This window comes from Eublepharis macularius, chromosome 12, assembly GCF_028583425.1.
Source record: "Eublepharis macularius isolate TG4126 chromosome 12, MPM_Emac_v1.0, whole genome shotgun sequence".
Lineage (NCBI taxonomy): Eukaryota > Metazoa > Chordata > Lepidosauria > Squamata > Eublepharidae > Eublepharis > Eublepharis macularius.
Genome location: NC_072801.1, coordinates 31,830,270 through 31,848,362, shown reverse-complemented (window position 1 = coordinate 31,848,362; position 18,093 = coordinate 31,830,270). Strand labels below are relative to the sequence as shown.

The 18,093-nt window shown below is 49.2% G+C and overlaps 1 protein-coding gene across 2 annotated transcripts in view; it reads right to left on the bottom strand.

Annotated features, from left to right (window-relative positions):
• Positions 1–4,140, bottom strand: part of WNK4 (WNK lysine deficient protein kinase 4) — a 49,907-nt gene extending 45,767 nt beyond the window's left edge. For both annotated transcript variants that reach the window (XM_054995666.1, XM_054995667.1), the window contains exon 1: positions 3,588–4,140. In XM_054995666.1, coding sequence (XP_054851641.1) covers positions 3,588–4,103 — 516 coding nt within the window. In that variant the 5' untranslated portion in view covers positions 4,104–4,140. The remainder of the gene's footprint in view (positions 1–3,587) is intronic.
• Between the last annotated feature and the right edge of the window lie 13,953 nt (positions 4,141–18,093).

The following is an 18,093-nucleotide window of genomic DNA, read 5'->3' as shown; positions in this document are numbered from 1 at the left end:
TCCACTCCGCCCCCAGTGCATGAATAAGCCCAGAAAATGGGTAAATCCCCTTCACTGAACCTGTGTTTGGGTCCTGCCCTTCACTCAGTACAGGACACTGAGATGCATTCCCCCCCCCAGTCAACCCCAGAGGAATCTTCCCCACCTGCAAATAAGGGCTTGGACTTTGCCAAGGCTATGTATGGGGGGGGGCAGTTTTGAGATGCGCTCTGGATAGCAATGGACCTTTGGACCACCCCCCAAGGTGCGGAGGAAAGGGACGCTGGCTCATTGCCCTCTGACCCTAAATAGTCTGCCTGCAACCCTGTTGGTTTAAAATGTAGATTGGAGAAGACACAGAAAGCAAAGGCAGAAGGGAAGCCAGCTACAGTTCATGCAGTAGTGGGGGGAGAGATGCCTCACTCTTGTTCTTGGCCTTAGCCAGAAGCAGCAGCAATATAAGGAAGGGCAAAGAACAGGAGCCACATCAGGACTCCAGAATCCCTGCCTTTTCAAGCATTCTCTCTCTCTGGGCCCCAAGACAACTAACATGAAGAAAGGCCATTTTATTGAGGAGAGAAATGAACTCTTCCGCCCCCACCCCCCTTTTGGTTCTTATTTCTCCTCTGAAATACCAAAGTCAGGCAAAGGTCTAAAATTCCACAGTTGGTTGAGGCCAGTATTTAGATCTACCGACTGGCCTCTCTGCCTTTCTCCTATTAGTGGGGGGCTATATGAGTAATCTGCCTCGTGTAGGAATGGTGGCAAATCACGCACCAACTCACGCCTCCACCCCTCTCTTCCCCTTATGGTTGCCAGGGGAGGGTGAAGTGAATCCTGCTCTGGGATATTAGGAACATGGTACAGAGTTTGTTTTTATGCCCCTAAATCTGGTTTTTATCATTATACTGTTTTATCTGTATGTTGTGATCCGCCCTGAGCCCGTTCACAGGGAGGGCAGACTATAAATCTAATAAATAATATTAATAATAATGAAATAATAGAAACTTTTTCAATTGACACAAGTGTTCTGGAAGTTTTTGCTTCTTTCAGAACAAAGAGGTATTCTCCTGTCATTCAAACAGTCATGACCAAAATCAGTGGCTGGGGCAGGAACCCCTTTGACGCCAATCAATCCTTGCACATAGCCGCATTTCACCCCGGGTTTCCTGCATGTGACCCTGCCGTTTGTTGGCTTTCTAGTTTGTTTTTCATCCTACATCAAGTGGGAGCAAAGTGAACATCCACAAAACTTCCGAAGAAGTGAGCTCTAGAGCCAAGCTACGAGTGACGAATTACACTTGCCTGGCCAGTGAACAGACTCACGTGTATTCCTCCCGTGATCAAGTGGAGGGCAAGTGAATGGCAAGTGAACAGGGAGGAATACACGTGAGTTTGTTCACTGGCCAGGCAAGTGTAATTCGTCACTTGTAGCTTGGTACCTAGTCTACAAAACAGAGGAACATGAGGAGCCACGGGGAAAAAGAATTGCAAGAGGGAGGCTACTGGGGATAGAGCAGGAGAAACTCTCCTCAGGACTGAAGGACAGGCAAGACAAAGACAGGCAGGGACGTGAAGGCTGGGGGGGGGGGCACTCGTATTCCCTCAGCAGCCTTATCTTGGGGCTGCAGGTTTTGCTTGCACCAGAGTACTCAGTACACTGGAACGGTAGGACAAGAGCCCCTTCATTTTAAATCATGTGTAGTTCTCAGAACGAATCCTGACAGCCTAACGGATGGAGACTCCGCTGTTCCGCTCAGATACAGCAAGAAGATCAAACACTGGCTTCTGTTCAACTCAACTAACGGAAGCAAACTTTTTTACGTATCAGAGAACGCTCCATTGAGCAGAATGCTGTTTTGACCTGGTGCGCAAAAACATTCAACCTCTTGAGTAAGAGCCCTGTACACATCCAAACAAACTCGCAGGCGACAGCAACAGATTGTTAAGTGCTGGAGGAAGCAGGATGCCAGGATTTCTCCAGCTCTGATTCAAAGTCTGTTCCTAAAAGGGCTTTCAGTACACGCTCAGAGGATAGTTCTCCTACACAATTCTCGCAAAAAACAGTGGGTTGGGATGGGGATTTTTTTTGGTCATTTTTGGCAATGAAAACTATCACCACTCCCATCACCTCTTCCAAGCCCTAACACAGACACATCTCCTTAAGCACCACAGGACACAAGGAGAATCTGTCCACTCCATACACCTTTACAGCACATGACTGCTTTCACTGTGCCAAGAGAGTCACATTGAACTCTCCTAAATTTAATCCCTCTGGGAAAGAGAGCCAGCAGAAAAGCAGCTGCCAATGTAATGCCCCCCCCCCACACACACACACCATGGAAGAAGGAGGGGAAAGGCCATAATCACTTGCCAAAGCACCAGTGGGCACCCTCTCTGCACTCTGGACATGCCAAGGAAGACCTTTATGCAAGTCCAGCCTCCCTGGGCCGAGTAAGCAAGCATAGAACCTCAGATCCCGCGTTTAAGCCGTTTGATGCTTTGCCCCATTGGCACACACAGCACACCAAACAACAGCTCCCCAGGACCATTTCAGCTTGAGAAAATGGCATGGGGGAGGACTTAAGCCTCCCTCTCCTCATATGCCATAGTCCTGATCTGAATTGAGCCCTTCTATGCCTGAGAACTAAGTTTCACCCAGCGACCTCCAGCATATACCTGCTTCGAAGGACCTGGGAACAACGCACAAGTCAGCCTCATGCAGGTAGGCCCTCTGAGCTGGTAAATTCATGCACTCCTCTGCAAGCATGCAGAGTGCATTTCATTCAGCAATGAGTAACAGACCTTCTCCCAGTGCAGCGGGGACTGAGAAGGTCTCCAAACACGAAGGGGGCACTGGCTGCCAGGCAGGTGTTATATAACATCTCTTCTCAAAAACTGGTTTCGAGGACCAAACGTGTGGGGTAGAATTGCTTTTCAGATGCCAACAGACAACAAAGCTTGACCCTAACACCGTCACCCCATCGAGATTTCCTCCTCTACATGTGCAGCACATCTGGAAGGGGCGCTCCAAAATGTACCACTTCCCTGCTAGCCTGAAAGAGAACCCAGCAAAAGGGGCTGCATCCTGCCCAGCCATAGCCCCCATTGTCTCAATACTCTGCAGGCAGCAGTAGAATCTAACAGCTGCCCCCCTCCATTTGACAGATATGGCCCTGCCTGCCATCTCCTCTGCGCCTCCCCCAGATCAAGTCACACCTGCTGCTTTCTTCAAGAGGTCACTGCGACCATGTCTCCACCCCATTCTTATCCTTGCCCCACTTGCTTCTGCCCCCAAACTCCCCACAGGGCCACCCACGAGGGCTTCCGGACACCTCTCATTTGCTTCCTCCCTTCTGGGCCAGCCTTTCCAACACCCTTTGGCCGCCTTCAGTTGTTAAAGAGAGGTGCCCGGGCTCGCCCGCCGCACGGGACCTCGGAAGCGTTTCTGCATCCCTCTGGGGTACACGCACTCTGCACGTGCTCAGAGGCCCTCTGTTTCCTTACTCTTTCACCTGTCGCCGGGCCTGGCGGCAGCTAACAAACTTCTCCACCCCCTAGAGTTCTCCTGGGCAGGGACGCCGGGTCCGGATCTGCACTTTACCGACCTGCAGCTCGCACCAGGCCACCTCGACGGTGGTCTCGGTGTCCAGCCCCTTGTAGACGGTCTTGAAGGAGCCGCGCCCGATCTCTATGTCGAACTTGAGGAAGCGGCCGTCGGGGGATGTGGCCACGGCGCGGGTCTCGGCCTCCTCGTTTTCCTCTTGAGCCCAGTGGGCGCGACTGTGGCGACTTTCGGCGGGAGACAGCAGCGAGGGCGAGAGGACAGTCTCGGGAGGGCTCTCGCTTCCCGCCGAGCCCGTAGTCGGCGCGGCGCTCGCAGGGGGCAGTGTCGCCGTCGGGGCTGCGGCCGGGACGCCGCCCTCGAAAGCCCGCAGCCCCATCTCGGCCGAGCTCCGGCGGCTGATTTTGTAGGCAGACCCGCGGCGGCCGGAGAGTCTGCGCCCTCGAGGGCGCGCAGCTTGGCCAGGCTCCTCGTCCCGGAGGCAGCCGGCCAGATTTACCGCTTCGGGCTGGGCCATGAGCGCGCCGGGACCCGACTCGGGCGACTGCAGCATGAGCATCAGGCGGCCGGGCAGAGACAGAGTGAGGCCGGCAGAGCCCGCCGTTCGTGCAGTCCCGCACTCCGCGCGCTCCGGCGAGCCTAGCAGGAGGCGGGGGCTGGCCCGCCCCCTCCAACCCACGCCCACGCCTCCGTCTGCCGCCGGACACGTGCTGCCTGCCGCCGCCCCCTCCGCGAGGAAGCCCCGGGCAGCTGAGCCCGCCCTGCCTTTCCGATCGTGTGCCGGGGACAGCTTGGACGGCGCCCGCAGGCTGGCTGCTTTGCGCTCTTACGGGAGGGCTCAGGCAAACAAACCGCGAGAGTCCAAGAAAAGCCGGCCGCTCCGTGCGCACCTACTGGCAGCATCGGCGGCGCCGAATGGGGCTGTGCCGTGAGCCTCTCTAGCTCTCCTGCTTGTCCGGCGCAACCGCATCCTGGAGGCGGAGAGTCCCGCGGGTGGCGGCGGCGGCGGCGGCGTCCTGCTATTCCAGAGGATGTTACCACATTTGCCTGGAGTGGACTTCCTTTGGCCTTTCTCCCTACAGTGTATCTCCAGTGCGGGAGGACTATTATGCTGTCCCTTTCTGAGGTTTCAGGGGGGGACAATCAAAGTTAGAGAGAGAAAGGTCACGTGTCTGACTATCCTTTGATGAGCAGATTGTACTCTTGGGGACTTCCTCCTTGCACCACATCTTGCTCCCATTGTCTCTTCTTCATCTTGACTCGCGAGAAAGAATCCTGTCTCTTCCGTTTCCTATCTTATATGAAGTTCCAACGATAAATGAACTCATATTTCCTTTCTAAAGCCTACCCAAGTTTCTATGTTTTTGTCCATGCCCACACACATTCTGCCACACAGGTTCACACACACACTTCTGTGCATACTATGCAACTATGCTAACAGACTTCCCTTGGCCATCCCTTCTTCCTTCAGCATATATCCATGGTGGATTCTCTTGACCAGCTTCTGCCAGGATTGCCTGTTCAGTGGAGAGGAAGGGTTTGCTTGCTGCTACATAGAATCATAGGGTTTGGAAGGGACCTCTAGGGTCATCTAGTCCAAACCCCTGCACAATGCAGGAAATTCACAACTTTACCCCCCCCTGACTGCCCCAGTGACCCTTGCTCCATGCCAAGAAGATGGCAAAACACCTCCAAGATCCCTAGCCAAACTGGCCTGTGGGAAATTGCTACCTGACCCCAAGGTGGCGATCGGCATTACCCCGGGCATGTAAGAAGGGCCACGAGAACTAAGCACTGATGTAACCCTTCCTGCCCTCCCTCTCCTGATCTGCCAAGGTTCACAGAATCAGCAATGCTGTCAGATGGCCATCTAGCCCCTGCTTAAAAACCTCCAAAGAAGGAGAGCCCACCATCTCCTGAGGAAGCCTGTTCCACTGAGGGACAGCTCCAACTGCCTGGAAGTTCTTCCTAATGTTTAGCCGAAAACTTTTAATTTCAAGCCGTTGGTTCTAGTCCAAGCTTCTGGGGCAGCAGAAAACAACTCCATGCCATCCTCTATATGACTGCTCTTCAAGTATTTGAAGATGGTTATCATATCACCTGTCAGTCGTCTCCTCTCCAGGCTAAACATTCCAAGCTCCTTCAACCTTTCCTCATAGGGGCATTTATTTGTGGCAAAGATCCTCATCTCTGGGGTCAATGCTGGAGCCCATTTTCAGTACCAGGGCTCAGGCCTGGAAGGGATGACAGAGAAGCATAGTGGAAGCACAGCCATTTGCACCAAGGAATGTAGCTCCCAAACAGGAGTCACCCTTAGTACTTCTTGTCTGGGTAATTAGATACTAGCTGAGTAACCGCCTATGAGGGTGTGTGGGGGGGTGTTAAAGGGATCTCTTTGCAAAGCATTAGAGAATACCCAGCTAGTCAAAGGTCCAGAGCAGACACCTAACCATAGTTCACAGTACACACAGCTCATGGCTTTAATGCTGGTTTACGATCTCGAATGTATATGGTGAAGCCGCTGTTGCCTTTGCCAAGCTGCATTCCACCTCTTTAGTCCTCTTTCCAAGCAGAGAGGCTGGAGGACACGGGGAGTGTCCTTAACTATGGCTTGTGCAGTGTAGATCTGGTGCTTAATGACATACCAAGCCAATTTCAAATCGTGGGTTCACATCCTGGTTTGCAGTTAATCCTTAACTGTGTTTAAAGTGTTCAGATGTAACACCTACCAGTTATTAAGGAAAACAACAAAGCCCTACTGGCCTCTGTTATCTGGCGTTGTTTTAAATTACCAGGTAAGAACAATGCAAGTAAAATCATAGAATGGCTCTGCGCTGCAGAGCCGTTTGGGTCAGAACCAAAGTTTTGGGAGCCCTCCCAATTGCTGTGCAATGGCAGGTGCTGTTCTTTCCCTGTCAAAAGGCGCAGCTCCTAAGGGCAGGTGTTTTGCCTGCCATTCTTGTGGCTTTCAGTCATGGTTGGTTCCCAAACAAAAGCGAGTCGGGCTAGAGTTAATTACAACAGCATCTGAATGGGGAGGGCAGGCTGCTCAGCGCTGTGGCAGGCAATGTGAGGCTCTGCCCTCCATGGGGAGCCTTTCTTGGTTTAACTGCCTGATGGAACTGTTTACACAACATTCACAGCCACTGCGTCTGAGATTAATTTCCTTTCCCCTAAGGTCAAGCTGTTTTCAGGAGGAACGAGGGAGGCAGCTCCATGGTGCACACACTGCTTTGTTCTCACTCCAAATTTGCCCGCCTAAGTTCCTTTATTTCATATTTGTGGGCGGGCACGTCCATGCACAGCAGAAGTAGCAGATGTAAAGGCATAGCTTCATTGGGCAGATCCAGCATTCAAAGCTACCTGTAAGTCAAGCCCACAGACCGGGAAACCATATCCCCTAAGGTGTGGGAGGCTGGTGGATTGCCATCGTGGAAGCACCCCCAGGGAGGATTAGGGATGGTGTGGTCAGGTGATCCTTACTCAGGTTTCCGGCATAGTGGCAACTGGTTCCATAGCTATAAGTAGCTACAGGATTACCCCCTCCTAGTCATTCAGCCTTCCAAATTAAAGAGCTCTATGCGCACCTAAGCCCAAAGCCAGCATGACCCAGCAGGTTGCCTGGCATTACTAGTCCTGGGAAGCCACACCTAAAAGGAAGAGGTTGCAAGCAGGATTCACCGGAGACACGGAAGTGCAGTGGAACGAGACTTGGGCATGGCCATCGCTGTAAAAAGCACCCAGTAACTGAGTGGGACATAAGAAACCACTGTCTTTGTATTGGGGACTGTTTATCATCATCATCATCATCATCATCATCATCATCCAAAACACAAAAAACAATAAGCAGAGGTCACATGTTATTATTGATTGGCCTTGCTAAGCTGATACAAGTTTCCACCAGAGACCTAAGTATCAACCAGATATCGGCGTAATATGTACGCTGTTCCAAGTAGCGCCATCTTTTGCAGTTCTGTACACGTTATGTCAGAAAGCTGCAGTTTTTCCATACGAATTGCAAAGTTTTTCGAGATGGTTCCAAGTGCCCCGATGACAATGGGGACTACTGTTGCAGTCTTCTTCCATAGTCGAGTGGTTTCTATTGCCAGATCTCTATATTTAATCATTTTTCTTGTTCTTTTTCTTTGACTCTGGCATCATCATTATTGTTGTTGTTATTGTTGTTGTTATTCCACATTCATGTTGCAAAGATATTTTGCCTCTGTGAGCTTTCTTGACCATCCAAATCCCTGAAAGGACCCCTGCCTCAAACAAAACAGCCAGCTCTATTATTTACCATTGAAGGAAATGCTCTCATCTTTAGTCTCAGGTCTGAGGACTAAGCCCTAGTATTGAAGCATCAGAGTCCAGTCTCAAACTGAATAAATCCCATTTAAAGGGGTACGGGTGGCAAAGAAATGTCTGATGACACATTGGAGCCATTTCTGCCCTTGCTCTTGATGTTGACAGACGAGGTTTTACTATAATAAGATGGCAGCTGCAGTGGTTTCAGAAAGAGAGCAGGACAGTATCTTTATTGAACCAGTTGGCGCAAGCTTTTGAGAAAGAGATTTGTGTGACTTGGGATGCTTGCTGCCTTTATTTGAAGCACTAGGTGATCCAAATAAAGGTATTGGAAAAGGAATAAACTGAAGCTTGATCCTGGTCAACCATGCAGCCAAGCACTGAGTGAAATATTGTCGAAGGCTTTCACAGCCAGAGAACAATGGTTGTTGTGGATTTTCCGGGCTGCATAGCCCTGGTCTTGGCATTGTAGTGCCTGATGTTTCGCCAGCAGCTGTGGCTGGCATCTTCAGAGGTGTCGCACCAAAAGACAGAGATCTCTCAGTGTCACAGTGTCACTGAGAGATCTCTGTCTTTTGGTGCGACACCTCTGAAGATGCCAATCACAGCTGCTGGCGAAACATCAGGCACTACAATGCCAAGACCAGGGCTATACAGCCCGGAAAATCCACAACAACCAATGAGTGAAATGTCAGCTTTTTGAAGATGATGTTCCCCTCCCATTAGATTTGCCGTTTGGGCAGTCATTAGACCTAACCCTCTACACATGCTCAGAGCTCTTCTGTGGCTCATCACATCAGCTGACTTAATGGCAGCAGTCCTTTCTTAAGAGGCAGGATTGGACCACAGTTATCAATTCTCTGATCACAGTTTCTGGTTAGAGTGCTCTCAGGTGCTCTACATGGGCTGCCTTTGAAGTGATTTAGAAGTCAAAGCTGGTACTGACTGGTGGCTGGCATAAGCTGTAGGGAAGGTACCTCTCCAAACCCAATCTAAAGTGTTGGTGACTACCTTTAAAACCCTCAGTGGCACTTTAAATGGCTCTGAGATTAGTCTGTCTGCCACCTGGGAAAATCTCCAGAAGCCTGTTTCTGTGTTATCCGACTGTCTGGTGCAAGACAAAATGTCTTTTCAGTTGTGTGGCATCTGTTCTGGATTGCCCACCCCAAAGACATTGTCTGGTGACGCAGCTCTTACAATTGCATCACCGGGGAAAGACATTGCTTCCCCCAACCTCACCAGGTCTTTTCCTGATTTTTTTTCTTCTTACCGTGGCTTCATCTTTGGCTTATTTTTCTCCTCTTTTATTCTGATTCTGTATTTGTTTTATATTGGCCATAGGCTGCTAATCTTGACCTGGATGGCCCAGGCTAGCCCACTCTTGTTAGTTCTCAGAAGTTAAGTAGGGTCAGCCCTCATTAGGTCTTGAATGGGAGACCACCAAGGAAGACCATAGTCGCTATGCAGAGGGAGGCAATGGCAATCTACCTTCATTCATCTATTGCTGTAAAAACCCCAAGAAGAGTTGCTGTAACTAAGTCAACTGTGACTTGATGGCACCTTACACACACAGGCTGCTAATAATTGTCTTCACACACACACACCTCAAAATCTCCACTCCTAAGTCCTGGCTGACACTGCTAGTCAGTATCCTGTGCCCATGCAACAGAGGGAAATTATGTTAAAGGGACACATCCTTCATAGGAGTGCAGAAAATGGAGCATGTGTATCAGATTCAAGCCTGGATCAGAGCCTTGGGGCTTGGGGTGGAGTGTTAGGCAAGGGGGATGCAGACGCTGGGGCAGCTACAAGAGACCATATAACTGTTCCTCCGCAAAAGGCATTCCTGACAGCTCTCCACTTGGGAAAGGCATGTGTCACCTGGGGCCATGATTCTGGATCCTGCCCCAAAGCTCACCTTTTGAGCAGTTGCAAAAAGTAGAAGGAAGAGGCCAAACTAGAGCACACATACTTGGGAGTAGTCTTCGAACCACATACTCAGTTCAGCTAGACATACAAGAACAGCACAGAACATTAGGAATCCCCCATGCTTTTCAATCACTGTGTAAAGCCTGAAGGACAAATCATCCATAGTTTTGGTTGTCATCAATATGCCAATGATACCCAGCTCTATAAATCTTTATCCAAATCTCCTGGTAATGTGATAGAGGTCCTGAATCACTGCCCAGCTGCTGTGGTTAATTGGCTAAGAATGGATAAATTGAAACGAAACCCTGAAAAGGCAGAAGTAACACTAGTTAGGAAGCAAAATCAAAGAGTCCAGCAGCACCTTTAAGACTAACCAATTTTATTGTAGCATAAGCTTTCGAGAATCAAGTTCTCTTCATCAGATGCATGATCCTCCTCTGGAACTAGTTAGGAAGGTGGACATCTTGAAGGACTCTGTGCTCCCCACTTTTGATGGGGTCCTGCTAACCTTCGCTGACTCATTTAAGAGCCGAGGGGTCATACTGGATCCAAAATTTTAAGGCAGTACTACTGCTGCATTCAGACTTCACAATAAGGTGTAATTAAATTGCCCCGAGCCCAAATGTGGGCTTTCCTTTTTTTCTTTTTGCTGTGCTCATGCAGCCCTTCCCCTCCCCTCATGGTTGTGTTCAGACATTACAGCAATCTGTAGGTTGTTCAAACTGGGAAGCTTTCAGCCATGCTCCATGCAGAAAAGGAGAAGGGAAGGAAAGTATGTGAACATTTCAAGAAGCTGAGCTCATGCCACATGGTAGCTTCTGAGGCTTCAAAGCGGAACTATTTATTTAACTTCATTCTATTTGGGGATTTATTATCCTTCTTTCAAGGCAATCCTAAACAGTGTTACTCCAGTCTAAGCCCATTGATTTCAATAGATTTAGACTAAAGTAACTCTGCTTAGGATTGCACTTCATGTCACTCAAGTTCCTGAAGTGACTCCCAGCATAAATAAAATGTAAGCATTGGGCCACCTCTATATATTATTGTCAGGGCTTTTTTTCAGGGGGAACGCAGGGGAACGGAGTTCCGGAACCTCTTGAAAATGGTCACATGGCTGGTGGCCCCGCCCCCTATTTAGATTGCCCTCCGTGCCGCTGAGCAGTGTGGAGGGCAATCTCAACTCCCCTCTGTCTGCAGGGGGCGGGGCCACCAGCCATGTGACCATTTTCTCTGAGGGCAACCCACTGAGTTCCACCACCTCTTTTCCCAGAAAAAAAAGCCCTGATTATTGTACATCAAGATTATTTTCGGATCAGCTCCACAACCTTTTATCCTGTCAGAGCTTCGGCTCTAATTTCTTGTTCGCGTTTACTTCTGCCAGAGATAGCTTAATTTTCACAAATGAAGTCCAATCAGAATCAGCTTTCTTAGCCTGTGCCTGAAATTTGAATGAAAACTTCACTATCACTGCTGGCTACATGTGGTTGTTGTTGTTTTTTAAAAAATCAATCTAATTTTCTAGGTTGTCCTCACTATTTTGTGATATTTAAGTTGGTACTAAGAAAAAAGGAATTATAGTACTGTTGCTTTTGGATTTTGTCCCATATTGATGATCCCTACCAGATTAAGAGACATTCTTCATGTCTCTTATGAAAATATCCTAAACTCCTTGCTGGGGCTATGCTGTTGCTTCTGGCAGTTAGCACTGCTTTCTCACACACTACAGATACTTCCTTCCTCCCACCCACCCCTTCACTAGGAGCAGCAGATGTCAGCTCTTGCTGGGGGGGGGGGTAGAATCCTGCATTCAAGGAATGCAGTAATTGCTTCCACCTTTAGCTTTCTGCAGTTGTAACTTTCCAGCAAAGCTGATGATTGGAGCCACTTGGAGAAGCAAATCTATTAGCACAGTCAGGCTGGGACTTTGTAAGAGCAGCCAGTAAGACACAGCTGGGAGATGCTGGGTGAGAGGGCTGTATCATCGGAGGGACTTGAAGCCAAACATACCAACTGGGCCACACTGGTCACACAGTGTGACTCACTGAGTACATGGCTGTCCCTGAGTCTCAAGCTCTTTTCAGGCTACGATGTGCCTGGGTTTGCATGACGGGCGATTGCATGTTATACAGACCAATGCTAGAAGAAAACGTGGCAATTTTAGGAGCATCTGGGGAAAATAATCTCCTGAAAGAAATAACACTTGGAAATGTATCTCAGAGGATGAAATCCAGAGCCCTAGTGCTGTCTCATTAAAGGTACTATTGTTCAGCTTGTCAGAATGCCAGAAGCTTGGTAATCATGGAGTGGAACAGCTGCATTGTAAATGTCTGGAAGCAACTCCTACTTCTTCATGATGTCCCTGCTTTGTCTAGAAAGAAGTTCTGTGCATTTAACAATTATGTGGCAGACAAAAAAAAAACCAGTATGTTTTGGGCAGTGGGGGAAAAGCAGGGCCACATTAAGGCACAGGTGAGCCCCAAGCAAAGGATAAACCACCTGCTTACCCTTTTTTGAGCAAAAGCAACTAGAAACACTGCCTATGCGGGTATGGCGGGTATCTCTCCTGCTGCCCTTCAGTTTCAGCTTGATTCCAACATTCTAACAAACTCAACATCATTTTGGCAGCACAGGTATCCATACCACATTCCAAACATTATGGTTGGGAAAGTGGAAACGGGTCTCCAGAGTTCAGTAGCAGGTTTAAACTCAGGGAGGGAAACACAAGGCAGGTTACTAATCAGCATTCGGATGGGGGAGAGGCAAACTCCAGCCCCATTCCAGTCTGTGCCATGGTCTCTTTGCCATCCTGCCACTTAGTCTTAGGGCAGGTACCCCTTCTCTGGGCAGCAGCCAGGGACTATCTAGACATAACGATTTCTCGGTCTGCCCCATGTCCTGTCAGACTAGATGTGCATTGGAAACGCCTTGCTGAAAATTCTCAGATGCATGGAAGTCTGATTTGGATTGAGACTGTGGCAGGAAGGAACAGGGGGGCTTAAGCTCCCACACACACACACACACACACACCATTTCCCCAACATTAAACGGTCCCAGGGAGCTGCTGTCTCCACACTGCTGGAAATGTAGGTGTAACCCACAGTACATGCAAGTTTCCCCAACAGGTCAAACAGCAACTCCCTGGGGCTTCCCCCTGCCCACCACATGTCCCACTGGTCAGGACTCACGTGGCTGCAGTAGTGACTGATAGTGCTGGCTGCTCACTTCCCACCCGTGCAATGTCCACCCCATGTGGAGGAGGGGTGGGACAGGGAACTGGGGGAAGTTGTGGCAGTGCTGTTAGAGGATCGAGACAATGTGAAGCAATTTTAGTGCTGGACTAGGGTTTAGCTGACTTGGGTTCGAATCCCTCACTGTGCCATGGAAGCTTGCTGGGTGACCTTGGGCCACTCACACTCTCCCAGTCTCACCTACCTCACAGGATGGCTGAGACACTGAAACAGAGGAGGGAAGAAATATGGATGCTGGCGTGAGCTCCCTGGTGAGGACTAGCAGTGCTGGGCCCAATGACCCTGTTGAATTTCTCCTTGAGGCACAGCACAGAAGATCTGCTAGGGAAAAGGTGGCCAGTAAGAGCAAACAGGAGATTCTTATGGAACATGCTAATCTCTAAAGAGAGCAGGAAATGCTCATGTGGGTGAAACCAAGCAGTCTCTGATGAACTGACATGGAAATGATTTCTGGGCAAAATCCATTTCCTGTTTGTGGCTGAACATTTTTCCAGGGCTTACTTCCAGTCTGCGAGAGAGGGGGAAAAGAGAGGCCTTTTGAGCATATACTAAGTTTCCCAAGGCTGAACTGCCTCGTACCCTAGATGGTTTGGATTAGGAAGAGGGCTCCCTGACAAGGCAGACTTGAGCCTCCACCCCTCACTTGATTGCATTTAAGCACTGCAGTTTGTACAACGTGATCATTCTTTCTTCTCTGTCCTCTCACCTTAAGCAAGGGTACAGCACATGAGTTCCTCTAGAAAGCACGTGTTGCTACGGACTCTGCACAGTGTTAGCATGGAAATCTCCTGGAGTCTTGGAGCATTGCCACAGGCAACTACTCCCTGCTGAAGTTCTAAACAATTGGGAGGTAAGCCTGGCTTCCTTTCGAACAGCCGACATCTTACCTCTTTGACTAGTCATGCTCATCTCTTCTCTCTGCCCAGGGATTCTGTGTACTTTTCACTGATAGCGCCAACCCAGTAGAGATCCGTCCATCTGGATCCTGTTGTTTTGAAACTGTTCTGGGTAGCCATGGACAGTGTTTCAAGGGCTGCTTAATTAGAAAATTGGTTGTGGTGGACAACTCAGCTCCTCGGGAAGGCTTCCTGCCCACTGCTGCTGTGATGTGAGCGTGGGGGGGGGAGTGTATATACTAGGATGCTCTCTCAGTCCAAGCGGGGCAACAGGTGAGCACCCTGGATGGATTCTTTGGTAGAGAGGCAGAGGTCCCTGGGCAGGGAAAAAGTCAAGGAAAAGGCAGCACATTGGAAACTGCTGGCCGAACTGTTTTGCTTGCTTATAGGTCCACTCAGTTTTTCCTGTCTCTGTCATGTGACTTTGGAGGGGATGCCAGAACCCCATAGGCAGAAGAAAAACAGGTTCCCTCTATTCATCTTCCTCTTATAAGTGATAAAACCATAAATCTGATCCCTTTGAAGTGCGGATACAGCCCCAAGGCAGGCAGGCAGCCAGCCAGCCCAGCTGAGAGCAGAGAGCCTCTTTGCCTGCTCAGATGGGACTGGAGCTATGGGTCCAGAAGGACAAACAGCGACAACCAAGAATCTGGGCTTATAGGTTTCTGGGCTTATAGGATTCCTCCAGAACTTCACTGGAGCTCAGTCCTGGGATTCATTTGCAACAGTAGGAAATGTGAAGGGACAGTAACGATGAAAGTGCCTCTGAGCATACAAAGTGCTATTGCTGGATGACAGGTCCACACAGCTCATCTCCATAGGATTCAAAAGCAGCCCTCGCCTCTTTTTTTAAAACCACTTCTGATAGTTTCAGTGTGTAGAATACCAAAAGTCCCTGCAATTACTGGACCCGAGCTTCTGAACAAAGAAATTATCTTTGGTCGGGAAGACTCAAAGTGAGAAGCTGGTTTATGTTTACTCAGTAGTAAGGGGGAAAAGCACTCTGCACAAGCTCAAGGTCACTCTCTTCTTTTATCATTGCTTCGCTAGAGGCCAAGTGCTGAAAAGCAGCCATAGCAGGCTTGAATCCACAGAGAGAGGCTGCATCTTTGCAAAAGGAAGCAGGATTTCCCAACCCCAGGTAACACCAGAACCAAGGCACCAGGCAAGGTTAGGAAGATGTTGATGAAGCCCAGTTTGTCACGGCAGCAATGGAGCTAGTGAGGAATGCCGTGTCGCCCTTAACTCCTGCCCCTCTTGTACAGTGGGGTTCCCCTTCCCCTGGAGTCACCGATGAGCCAACATCCTGACGCTCTGCACAATTTCCTGTGACGGTGCTCCTCTTGCACCAGGATCCAGGGCATTGTAAGAGAGTCGCCCCCCTGCCTTCCTCTGTTCCACAGTCACACCAGGAAGCACACTCATGCAAATGAGTTTTTAAGAACTAACAAATTCAAGAGCCATCAGTGTTGGGAGAGAACCTGATGACATTCTGAAACTGATTTCAACTGAATGCCCTCGAGTTCCAGTGCCTGTGAGTCTTATGGTTGCGGGGTAGGCCATGTTGCTTATGAGATGTCTCATCCTATTGATTACGTCAACTTAACACGGTGTAATCCACTTTGAATCTCACCCAGCAAGGAAGGCAGACTATAAAAGTAGTAGCAAAATATATGATCTACTCAGGGCTTTTTTTCTGGGAAAAGAGGTGGTGGAACTCAGTGGGTTGCCCTCAGAGAAAATGGTCACATGGCTGGTGGCCCCGCCCCCTGCTCTCCAGACAGAGGGGAGTTGAGATTGCCTGAGGGCAATCTAAACTCCCCTCTGTCTGGAGAGCAGGGGGCGGGGCCACCAGCCATGTGACCATTTTTAAGAGGTTCCGGAACTCCGTTCCCCCTGAAAAAAAGCCCTGGATCTACTTAAGGTTTGCCAGCACACAAGAAGGAAAAGCCATCTTGAAACTTTCATCCAGGACCAAACCAGACAACTTAAAAAAGCCATGAGGTGGCAGCACAATGAACTGAGGCGCTGTTGCGCCACCTTTTCAAGTGCTGAAATGGCTACACCCTCATCCCTGCAGCTGTTTCAGCACTTGAAAAGGTGGCAGGGGTGGGGGAGACAAGAGCACCTCCGCCTGCCACACTGCAGGCTCCTCAGGGCATTTTTAATTCACCTTGTCAGTTTTTAAAATGGTGGCAGTGTCCAAGATGTGGATACCATCCTGTCTAGCTTGGCCCTCAAGGGCCAGAAAAAGGGATTCAGCCAGCACATGGGCCTGTGGAACCTGAGGGGCACCAAGCAGCTCCTGACCCCTGGAGGTCTGGCTTGTTGTCTATGGGCTTCACTACATTACTGTTTCCCTTGTGTCCTCCCAGGGCCCACGTGCAACTGCAAGTTCCTTGCCGGGAACTTAGTTCCCCTCTGTACAGGTCTGCGTTCAGATCAGAGCTCCAGCCTTTCCCACTCGCATCATTTCCCCAACCTGTAATCGCCCCAGAAAGCCACCGCTTGAGTTGTTGGGGGCTTCATGTGTACTGATACGGTACGCAAAGGTTTCCCCAGAGGGGCCAATAGCACTCCCCCCCCCTTGGTCACTTGATGTTGGGAAATGGCACGGGAGGCATAAAGCATCCCCTCTCCACTTGCTGTGGTTCCAGTCCAAATTAGGCCCGGCATGCCCAGAGTTAAATCCTCACTAGCAAGCATATCTCTGACTGACACCCTCCCCAAGGATTGTACAATGTGCAACTGGACCTGCTCCACCAAATGGGGGAGGGCAAATTTTAACTGACATCTTTCATTCATTTCCACCTCGTCATCCACCTGAAAGGTACTCTCACACCTGGCAAACTTCTTCCACAAAAAGCAGTTCTATTAGGAATTCTCATGAAACCTGCAGGCAGATCACCTGGACTGACAATCAAATGCGTCAGCTTTTCTTTGTTGCTTTCTGTTTGACCTTAGAAAAGAGAAAAAGAACAGAACCTCGATTTTCTGTAGGCTTTTAAACAGTTGCATTTGTATCTGTTGTTTCTAAATTTTCGTTTTAAGCTGCTTTGGGTTTCTCATAGGTGGAAGGCACGCTATTTATTTGTGTGTTATTAATAGTCCGCCTTTCTCACTGAGACCCAAGGTGGATTACACAGTATCAGTCAATATGGTCAAAAGCTGGGACATCCAATAAACACAACCAATAGGGTATGCATTGCAGAACTCTGAAAAGAAGCAAAAATCCTAATATAGGAATACAGAGATGAAACAAAGCATAAGTAATTTGATGTGACATTAAACGTCACAGAAACTACCCAGTAGGAGCATATCTGCATCAACAAACAGTACTCAGTATTATAGTCTACAGTCCACATTCCTTTACCAAAGCTTCTCTTGGAATCAATTCCTTTTACAGCACAGTCCTACTGCCTGAGTAAAAGCCCTCCTAACTAATTTCAGTTTTACATAGATTGGGAAAGGCCAAAAGAGTGGGATCTCCCCTGACTTATTCAGGCAGACTATTCCATAAGGAGGGGGCCAGCACAGAAAATGCACGTCTGAGCCACAGTTGATTTTGCCCAGGCTTATATCTGCAGCAGCCCTGTTAAAATGAGCGAAGCTGCCATGGCAGAGCATAGGGGGAAGAGGTGGGTCCTATGCAGAGGTGGGCCCTATGCAGAGGTGGGCCCTATGCAGAGCATAGGGGGAAGAGGTGGGTCCTGCAAATATGGAGCCGGGGGAGGCAAGACCATGAAGGGCTTTGTATGTAATGGCCAAAATCTTGAATTGAGCCTGGTAACTAATGGGTAGCCAATGGAGCGACAGCAGAATAGGAGTAACATACATGCTTCAACTAGTTCCTGATAATAAACAAGCTGGAGCATTTTGAAGCAACTGGAGTCTCCGAGTTGAATTTGAGACGAGGCCTACATTGAATGCATTACAGTACTCTAGTCCTGATGTTACCATGGCATGAATCCAGGTAGCCAGATTGGTAGTGTCAAGGTAGGGGGCCACAGGTTAAACTGCAGCTGCATTTACTTCCTTCTCTAGTAGCAGTGCTGGATCCAGTATAACTCATAGGCTCTTAACTGAGTCTGCAAGGGTCAACTAAGCCTCATCAAAAGTGGGGAATGTAATGTCTTCAAGATCTCCACCATCCCAACCAATATCACTTCTG